The 10,885-nt window shown below is 36.7% G+C and overlaps 1 protein-coding gene across 1 annotated transcript; it reads left to right on the top strand.

The window, feature by feature from the left end:
- The first annotated feature begins 1,751 nt into the window (after window positions 1-1,751).
- Window positions 1,752-2,799, top strand: LOC103656272 (olfactory receptor 8D1-like). Its single transcript, XM_008683632.1, has one exon. It carries the CDS (start codon window positions 1,858-1,860, stop codon window positions 2,797-2,799), a length of 942 nt encoding a protein of 313 aa, XP_008681854.1. The 5' UTR covers window positions 1,752-1,857.
- The last annotated feature ends 8,086 nt before the right edge of the window (window positions 2,800-10,885 follow it).

Genomic DNA, 10,885 nt, shown 5'->3' with positions numbered 1-10,885 from the left:
TGAGCCACCCAGGTGCCCTGGGCTTGTTATTTTTTTTACATACTTGCTACAACGTTTTGTGGCCCTCATGGAGCTTTGGTATCCTTGGCCCTGGTTCATTCCAGCCTTTGTAACTGGAGGCCTATTTTCTTACTATTTTTCATGTTCTCCTCAAAAAGGAAATATTCCTATTTCACACAATATCTCAAAATTGAAAAGCTAAATGGAAGAATTTGCATGGTCACATGGTTTGTTGTGGTTGTTATCTAACAAGTTCATACTTGCAGGAATTGGATATTGGGAATCATTTTAGCACAGAATAATGTGTGTATGTTTAAGTGTGCACATGCAAATCTTTCCTTTCTGTTTTCTACCTTAAAGCTATTGAAGGAATAAGACCATCTTACTTAGACATGAGGATAAAATGCTTTAAATGCTTACCAAAAGCTACAATACACTACTCTAATATTCCCTCATTAACAACAGGAAGAAAATATAAGAGAAAGAGATTAAACGGTAATAATAATAAAAAATAACATAATAATTAAAGCTGCACAGAAGTTATAACAATGTAGTCAGATTCGGAAAATAAAAAGTTGATTCACTGGGGACATTGTTTTATCGGTAATAAAACAGGCACAGATACGAGTTCTGGCTCCAACACTTACTAGCTGTGTAAATTTGGAATATTTGCACAAACTAGTTTGCAAAATAGTGAAAGGTATTTTTAGGGCATGGATTTACTAAATCTCTGTCTCTCAGTTGATCTACAAAATGGATATAATAATAGTATCAGTAACAGTAACAGCTGCCTGGGTGGCTCAGCCAGTTGAGGATCTGCCTTCAGCTCAGGCCCTGATTCCAGGGTCCTGGGATCTAGCTGCTCTGGGCTCCCTGCTGAGTAGGGAGCCTTCTCCCCCTCCCTCTACCGCTCTGCTCCCCCTTTGTGCTCTCTCTCTCTCTGCCAAATAAATAAATAACTAAAATCTCTAAGAAAAAGAACAGTATCTATTTCATGGAGTTGTTATAAAGCGTACATGAGATCATAAATAAAGTGTTCTTAACGTTGTGGCTGGCACATGACAGGGGCTCAGTAAACGCAAGCAGCTCCTCTGTTACTGCTCTTCGTTCTCCTCTTCCTGCAGCCCGCGACGGCAGCTTCCCTTCAAGCACTGCCCAGTTCCCTCCATCTCCAGCATGCCTTCATTCCTCTCCTATCTGGGTAATAACATGGGTAAGAAAAGTCAAAACCAGCAACTCAGAGCAGAAATGGAAAGCGAAACTCTGTGAGTCTGGGGTGCCAGACTGAATGAGCACATTGAAGACGCCGAAGCCACAAGGGGGGAAATCCAAGGGATGCCAGCGAGGGAGAGGTTAAGTTCTGAGACATCAGAGGAGAACACAGGCTGCTGCGGATTGAAAACCAGCAAAGTCTGGCAGCAGTTCTGTCGAGTTTCTCTGAAGGTGACTGAATAACACAAGGGTTATTTTTCATTTCTAGGAGAGTTTAAAATTTAATTTGCGGAGACGAAACGAGTTTTACTTCTAGATGTCACTTGATCTAATGATAGATCATTAGATCTATCTAATGATAGATCATTAGATCTATCTAATGATATGTAATGATATCTATCTAATGATAGATCATTAGAACTATCTAATGATAGTAATGATAAACACTGAAGCCAAATGAACCATCAACATCTTGATAAAGGCTTCAACTAAAAATAGGTTTTAGTCTCTTGGTTTCTGGAAATTCTGTGTCAGTTAGAAATCATGTCATTCATTGGATCTTGGATCACTAAATTCTGTCAGATGACAATGTTTCTCTAATAAAAGCCTCTTCCCTGAACCCCTCAGCCTATCACAAGTGGGAGAATGGAAACAGGAAATCATTCTTTGGTAACTGAGTTTATCCTTGAGGGGTTAACAGACCAGCCAGGACTCCAGCTCCCTCTCTTCTTCCTGTTTCTATTGATCTATATGGTCTGCATGGTGGGAAATTTGGGCTTGATCTTTTTAATCAGAATCAGTTCTCAGCTTCACACACCCATGTATTATTTTCTCAGTAACTTGTCCTTTATAGATCTCTGCTACTCCACTGTCATAATTCCCAAGCTGTTGGTGAACTTTGTTTCAGAGAAGAATTTCACCTCCTTTCCTGAGTGCATGGCCCAGCTCTTTTTCTTCTGCTTCTTTGGTATTGATGACTCCTACATGCTGACAGCAATGGCGTATGACCGCTATGTTGCCATCTGTAACCCCTTGCTCTACAATGTCACCATGTCCCACAGAATCTGTTTTCTCCTGGTCACCAGTGTGTACACAGTGGGCGTCTTTGGAGCCTTGGTCCACACCAGTTACATATCCAGTCGATCCTTCTGTGGAACTAATATCATCCACCATTACTTCTGTGACATCCTTCCTCTTCTGGATATATCTTGTTCAAGAGACTACACCAAGGAACTCTTGGTGATGATTTTGGTTGGATTCAATGTATTTGCATGTGCTTTAGCCATCTTCATCTCTTACGCCTTCATTCTTTCCAGCATCTTATGCATCCGCTCCGCTGAAGGCAGGTCCAAAGCTTTCAGTACCTGCAGCTCCCACCTTGCAGCTGTTGGGGTCTTCTACGGCTCCATCACCTTCATGTACTTTAAACCACCGACCAGTGACATAACACAGGAGAAGGTGGCTTCTGTGTTTTACACCACAGTGATTCCCATGCTTAACCCCCTTATCTACAGCCTTAGGAACAAGGATGTCAAAGAATCCCTTAAAAAAGTTCTAAATGGTGGGTTACTTTCTTGGTCAGCATAGAAAACAGCACTTTTTAAAAGAGATAGCAGCTTTGAACATAGATCTTGTCTGAAGTTTTATTCTTGTTTTTCAGAGTAATCAATCAGTTTCAAATCAAAGGCCATCTTAAACTAAACTGTCTGAATGATTTGTTTTCGGTGACCCTTACTTCCTCTTTAGATTCCCCTACTCCCAACACCTAGTATCATTTTACTATACCTCGTCTAGCCACTCAGGAAACAGACTTCCTAGCTTACACTCTTACCCAGTTTAAATATATATACATCAGAAACCTTCCTTTCTGTAATTCGTCCTTGCTAAACTGAAATGTCCTAATCAAACCTATTTTAAAGTTGTAATATCTAATAATGGCTGAATGTGTAAATCCCCTCAGGAGTTTGCCTTTTAATACACAAGAGGGTTACAGAAGCAATGAACATTTCTTAGTAGACTTTGAAGGGAATCTAGTTGCTAGTAAACAAGAAGAAATAGTATTGTCATTAGACTTCTAGCTGTTGTTAGAACCACCAAAAATAAGATCTGTCTTGTGGAGATGTCAAACGGGGTGAAGGTTGGGTGGGGGATGGCAGAAAGGGACAAAATGATTTCTAATTTTTAGTTTTCACTGTAATTTTGATTTACATATTTTCTTTCCAACTTATTGCATAGTTTGACTCCTCTCTGTTGGATCTCAAGATGACTTCCCTCTGGATGACTCCCTTACTTATTCACTATTAATTCTCCCACTATTCAGAATAATCCCTGAGCCTCAACACACCATTAAAATTCATTCATTTAGTCAGTCAATCAATCATATTTGCTAGGCAACTATGTGCCAGACAAACAAAAATTTCTATCTTCGTTGGGAGCATTTGCTCCCATGAACCCATGAACAAGAAAATACATACTATATCCAGTGATGATCAGTGCTATGGAATAAACTAAAGCAGAGGAGGGGGCTGGGCACTGGAGGGAGGAGAGGCTTGCTCTTTCAAACATGGAGGTCAGAGAAATCTAATATTTACTAGAAACCTGAAAGAAGTAGGAAGCAAGCTATTTGACTGATAGAAGAAAACATCAGGCAAAGAGAACATCAAATAAAATCTCTGAAAGAAGAGCATGTTCAGGCACTTTTAAGGGACTGTAGCTTGGAGAGTGTGCTTCAAGGAGAGTGAAAGAGGGCAGAGTCATGAAAGGGGGTATCAGAAGGATGGTGGGGGAGGGGGGTAAAAGCAGGGCCTTAAGGCAAGTTTGAAAGGTTTGACTTTCCTCTAAGTGAAATGGGAAGCCATTGAAGGGTTCGAACAGAAGAATGGCCTGATCTGATGAATAGATTATTCTTACTAAAGAGTAAGAAAACTGTATTTTTCTAAAAAAACCCAGTGGAAAGCCACTGAATGGGCCTAGAAACAAAGTTCGTGTCCATTATCCAATGATAATTTCGTTTCTAACTATCACACCCCACTGAAAGAAACCAGGACTTCATGGAGAAATGGCAGATTCCAAGGTGGGGATACCTAAAATCCATGATGAGCCTAGAATCGCTTAGTATTCCAGAGAATAAATAAGTGCCCAAATTTATGGAGATAGGTCAAAAGGAAAGAGCTTCTTCTGGACACATTTAGGACAATTTGAACATCAAAATGGATGGTTTATGAAAATCTATAGGTCCTTACTGATACAAAAATAATGACAACAAAATTAAAAGTAGTAGAAAAAGGAAACCTCTTCACAGAACAACATCAACAAATAAATTCAAAAGAAATTATACACTTGGAAACTCATAATATTGCAGTGACCATACTAACAATTGAATTACGTAAAAATCACCAACAGAAATTCTATATAGTCTTGGTTATTTTCGTATTGGTAAAGATTGAAGGAATTCTTATAAAGTAATTTTCCTCACTTAGATTATATGAAGATAAACTAGATGACATTTTCTAGGTTTCTACTCTACGCCTAAACAGTTCAGAATTTCCTGCCTAGTTTACTAACTAAGCTTGATATTATCAAAATGCAGAAAATTCCAGAAAAATAATGCAGATCTCTAATGGTAGTGAAACATATCTAATCCAACTTATCATTTTCTTCGTGATGAAACTTGAGACTCAGATACTTCTTTCCCCTTACATTTCCCTTCTCCTCAGTTTTATTTCTGTTTGTGTTTCCCCAACTCTGCATACTCACTCTCTCATAGCGCTCCACATCCCTTCCCACCCCCACATGTAAGAATAAGAGTACTTTCTGTTTAAGTTCCATAGTGTCCCTTTACATAATATTGAAAGAAACCAAAATATGAACCTGATTTACCAGTAAGGATGACAAATAAACACAAATTATAGAATGACTGATCGAAATATAAATACAGTAAATATATAAAATAAAATATAAAAATAGTTTTTTAAAAAAATCCATGAAATGAACATCAAAGGATGGTGATAGAAATTTCTGTATTCACAAAATTGTGGGAATTCCTACTGATGCCATCATTTTAGAGATAAGCAGACTGATGCTGAGGACAAAACTATATTCCTTGTCCTTCTATGGCTGAGACTGTAAATCACTGTTAGGAAGAGATATTACGTATGTGGAAGATATTAAGAAGAGCTATTACATACAACCAGTACTGACTTTCTAGAATGTGGAGGTTCCTAATCCCTTTTTGGATCAGCAATTATTTAGGTGGCCAGATGAAGAATTAGAGTTTTTCTTAGAATAATGTTTCTAACTGTATAAAACACATATGATTAAACATTATAATAAACTATTGGCATCAAAATATTTAAAATAAATTTGTGATTTCTTTATTAGTGAATTAAATCACAGGATCTAGTTGCAGATCTAATAATTACTATAATTTGAAGTAGCAATGGTTATAAATGTTCATGATCAGTACTCCATTTCATCCTAAGAACCCCTTTGACATACGTACAGCTTTATGTGATAGGAAAATATGTGCGATTCTGTTGATAACAAAGTCATAGATAATTACATATTTTAACATGATCCGTTACTAAGATTCTGACTCAAAGGTAATGTTAAATTTTAATTTAGAGATTAGTGAAAATAAACTTCCTATCCAAGTTTTCAGACCTCTGAACTCCAATTTAAGAAGTGCTTTTCTTTCTTTTTTTTTTTAAAGATTTTATTTATTTATTTGACAGAGATAGAGACAGCCAGCGAGAGAGGGAACACAAGCAGGGGGAGTGGGAGAGGAAGAAGCAGGCTCCCAGCAGAGGAGCCTGATGTGGGGCTCGATCTCAGAACACTGGGATCACGCCCTGAGCCAAAGGCAGACGCTTAACGACTGTGCCACTCAGGCGCCCCAAGAAGTGCTTTTCTAATGGAAGCAGTCTCCAGAGCTCCACACTCAATTTTAGCAAAGAACTGAATTCCAAACTATCCCAATGGGCATAACTTCCTCTCTTGAGTAGGTGGAGTGAATTCTGACTCAACATATAAAATCTCAGGAAAAAGCACAAGACCCTGTTCACCAAATATGAGGTACGCACAAAATTCTTTCCTCCATCTGCCCCCACACTCCAGTTAAAGAAAAGTGGATGGTCTAGAATCGCTCTTTGAAACAGTCTGGGTCTGGTGTTTTTCTCTGGGGTAGTTTGTTGATAACTTTAATCTTAAATGGAAATTGACCTGCATTACCATTGCTGGTAGTAAAATATTGGTAAACTGTATTTTTCTAAAAAAACCCAGCCCTTTTAAGTTTTAAAGCTCATTCATACAATGATATCAAATTTTGGTTTGTCTGGGTGGCTCAGCCGCTTAAGCACCTGCCTTCGGCTCAGGTCATGATCTCAGGGTCCTGGGATGGAGTCCTGCACTGGGCTCCTTGCTTGGCAAGGATCCTGCTTCTGCCTCTGCCTGCCACTCCCCCTGCTTGTGCTCACACGCGTATTCTCTCTCTCTCTGACAAATAAATAAAATCTTAAAAAAAAGTGATGAATTTTTTTCTCATGGTTTACCTTAACTGCCTCTGTTTTAATGGTTTGTCTTTCACCCTTTTTACTTTGCATATTTATTTATTCTCTTTTACCTTGATTAATTTAGCCATAGACTCATATTTTTAATTTTTTTTCTAAAATCAATAGGATTTTGATTTTTTAAATCATGTTTTTTCTACCCTCTAATAAGTTCTTCTTTTTATATGGCTTTGGTGTTCTTTTCTGTTGACTTACAATACCCCCACCACCAAATCACTACTGTTCTTATCTCTCTTACCATAGGTGAGTTTTGCCTGTGGTGGATCAAGGTTTACTCTTTGAGATAATTTCCTGTAATCCGTAGTTATAAGGACATGAAATTTCCTAAATGGATGTCTACTTTCTGCAGGAGAGGCAAAGGGAAAGAGATTGTGTGTCCTTCTTCTTCTTCTTAGGGCTTTTTTTTATATTTATTTTATTTCAGGATTTTCCCTTTCTCTCCTTGTTTTTCTTTTCTCCATTCCATCTAGACTCCAAAAGCTCTCTTCCTTCACTTAATCCTTTTCTCCCCTAGAAATGTTGCCTCTCTAAAATTACGTCTTGTGTATTGTGTGCCCCTTTTAGATTTCTTTCCTGGTCTAGCAGCTTGAGTTTTTCAGCATTTTTTGCATTTAAGATGGACTTTTTAATTCTCAGGCACCAATACCTTTGCTGGAATCTACTGTCATTTTTCCTGCTTACAGGTTATTTGAAGTTGGTAGTGCTCTTATCACCTAGCTGTGCTAAAGGTGTAGTGTTTATGTGTTTTACCTGTTCTGCTAGTTGATCTACATAGCTTTGAGGAGGGCATATGGAGAGATTCAAATGTAAGCAGGTATCATTATCTCATCTACCCAAAGTTCTGGACAAAATACTTTGCAATGAAAAAAGTATAGCCAAATAGCCAAATAATGTATGGTGACATTTTCAACATGATTTGACATTAGGGGGTTGCGTATAATGAGATACTGTGACCTATTCATCACAAAGGCGAAAGTTGAAAAGACTCACAATAAAATGTGTTGACAAGGATCTGGAGTAGCTGGAAATTGCATACATTGTTGGTGGCAGTATGGCATTACCAATCACCTTGGAAAACAGTCTGACATTGTTTTCTAAACGTAAATATTTTCTGAAGTTAAATAACCTACTATATAAGCCAGTAGACATATACCCAGATGTAGATATATACCCAAAAGAAATGGGGATATATATCAACCAAAAGACAAGTAAAAGTATATTCATAGAAACTTAATCATAATAGCTCCAAACTGAACACATTATGAAATGTCCATCACACAAGAGAATGGATAAATAAAATGTGTTTTATTCGTACAATGGAGACTACACAGACATGCCACAACATGGGTAAGTTTTATAGAAAAATTCTTGAGTAATATAAGCTAGTCACTGGGGGATATACTGTTATGATTCCGTTTATATGAAGTTCAAAATAAGGCAAGAAAACTATCCAATTGTACTAGTGCTGCCTCTTGGAGGAAAGTGGATACTGACTGGGAAAAAATATGAGAAAGTCTTTAGGTGTGATGTTAACGTTCTATTCATATCTTTATCTGGATAGTCACTAAATAGGTATAAACATAATTAAAAGTTCAAGGAGTTGTATTCTTAGTGCATTTTGTGTCTGTACATATATAAAAACTCATGAGATCAAGTGAAGAATGTCCAAAAATGCTTGGAGTAAAAGATAAGACTTCAATACCCTGCACTCAACACAGATACACACAAAAATGACTTTTAAATCATCCCTCTAATATTATCCTTATTCATTTGCATGTTATGTGATTATTGTAATTGGAAAGCAATAAGAAAGAATGTTAATGCCTTAGGGATTTTTTTTATCCTAGTGAGTTATGTTTATGTATGCCATTTGCCATGCATGTCTTTTAAAATTTCAATATACGTTGGCTATGATCCATGTCACTAAGTATTGTTTTATGACTGCTTTTGCTTTCTACTGTATATTTACACCATTTTTTATTTCAGCTTATATCTCTGAGGGTCATTTAATTCAATTTATTTTTGTAATTATCAATAGCACAGCAATTAATATCATTGTAGCTCTATCTTTGCCAATATGACATTTATTTTTTAAGCATACATGCCTAAAAATTCCATAACTTGGTAAAAGCCTACAAAGAATTTACAATTCAATATATTTAATACATACTATCAAACTGTCTTATAGAAATTAATATAGATATTTAAGCATGCATGTTACAATTGTTTTATTTGAATGCTTATTACTAATAGAGTTGGACAAGTTTAACATGCTAATTTGCATTCATATATTTTTTATATTTATTCACTGAATAATTTTTGACTACTTTTCTATGGAGTATTAGTCTTTTTTATATGAATTTATAAGGATATTTTACATATTTTTATTTTGGTCAGCTAAAATCCTTTTGTTCTTTTCTACTGGTTCTGACTTTTCCTTCTGGAGTAAGAATCATCTGAGTAAGTTTATGAATAAGTGGTTTTTTTAAAAATAATTTTTTATTATATTATGTTATATGAATAAGTGTTTTTAAGCAGAAAGAGGGTCTTCTGTCATTTTTCATAAGACTTACTTAGAATTTCTGTCATAACTTAATTTTGAATCTTCTTTCTTGATTCTATTTTTATTAAACACAGGCATGCCTTTTCCCCCCCTGAATTGACTGGAATGTGTTTTTTCTAAATTCTAGGAGTCCATGGAAAGGGGAGGAGACTCCCCTCCCTCATTCTTGATGTTCTCATCCAGGGGGAGGAATACCTATTACTCTAACACTCCAGACCCACTTCACACCCTAAGTTACTCCTCCGGAGTACAGAGGTGGAATGACCTATCTGAGTAGTGAGTTTCAAAGGAGAAACCATTCCTTTCTTTTTGAAAGTTCGTATACATCCAGAAAGAATGTATTCTTGGTTACTCTTCCCCATGCAATCTGACCTCTAGGTAGAGACCTGCAGAAATCCTGCACTTTCTGTGATTAGAGTAGTAAGTTTGCCTAATTCTAGAGCTTAGTTTTAAAAAGTTTACTTGCCCCAAAATATACCTTTACCAATAATAAAGATGTACAAGACATTTTGGTCTTCACTTGACAGATTTTTTATTTACCTTTTCTATTAGCGAAGAACAAGTGATCTATATTTTACTTTCTCAAACTACTGTATCTTGTATATTGGATCACTGTTATGAATAAATTAACAGGAGAAGTAGATTTAAGAGCAAAAGTACACCTAGGAGTTTTGGGGTTTTGATAGAGAGAGGGGATTTTGACTCGGTGACATGAAGTCACACTTATTTTGTGATATTTATATAGTTTATAGTTTATGCATAACTTTTAGCTAATAAGATCCCAGCAAATGGCTATGAGTCTAAAGCTTTCACAAAGTGGAATTCTAACTTTCATAGGTGTAATACACAGCAGATTGGTTCAAAAGTGAATGAATAATTTTATGCAGGTGTACATTCACTTCTGCAGAGGCCAGACTGCTAGTGATGAGCCTTAAGCAAAGGCAAATGCCTCAGCAGAGGACATGTCCCTTGAAAACTGTGAGCTATGTAATGAGCACTGGGTATTATGTAAAACTGATGAATCACTGAACACTACCTCTGAAACTAATAATACACTGTATGTTAATTAATTGAATTTAAATTAAAAAAGAAAAGAAAACTGTGAGCTAAGCAAGCCTCCACAAAGCCTTGTGTCCTATGATCCTTGGCAAATGCAGGTTGGTAAATTGAGCCAATCTCAGCAATTGCACAAGCAAACACTGCTGCAGCTTAAACGTGGACATACAGAGGAAGTTTTCCCAAGGAGGTAATGATTTCATTACAGGGAAAAGAGGACCTTTTCATATAAACTCTTATTACACAATTATTTTTTGTTTCCACTCTATTTTTCAGCCATGTCTTCAAGAAATATTCGGTTCCAAGACTAGTCTGACAGGGTGGTTAGGCTGCTTTAAACTATATCACTCCTCTATGGTGCCTTACTTGCCTTTGTGACTCAGACATGGCATTGTGGAGAGTCTAACCTTCATTTCTTGTGGCTTATACACTGGCTCAAGAGTTAACTTCCACTGAGTGGGCTCAACTTGTCCCTAAATTTCATAAA

Source organism: Ursus maritimus, unplaced genomic scaffold, assembly GCF_017311325.1.
Source record: "Ursus maritimus isolate PB19 unplaced genomic scaffold, ASM1731132v1 scaffold_16, whole genome shotgun sequence".
In the NCBI taxonomy this organism is placed as follows: domain Eukaryota; kingdom Metazoa; phylum Chordata; class Mammalia; order Carnivora; family Ursidae; genus Ursus; species Ursus maritimus.
The sequence above is the reverse complement of the archived record's forward strand: the minus strand, read 5'-3'. Positions and strand labels throughout refer to the sequence as shown.

Coding starts and splice junctions, on each gene's coding strand:
- LOC103656272 (XM_008683632.1), top strand. CDS start 1,858: ATGGAAACAGGAAATCATTCTTTGGTAACTGAGTTTATCCTTGAGGGG.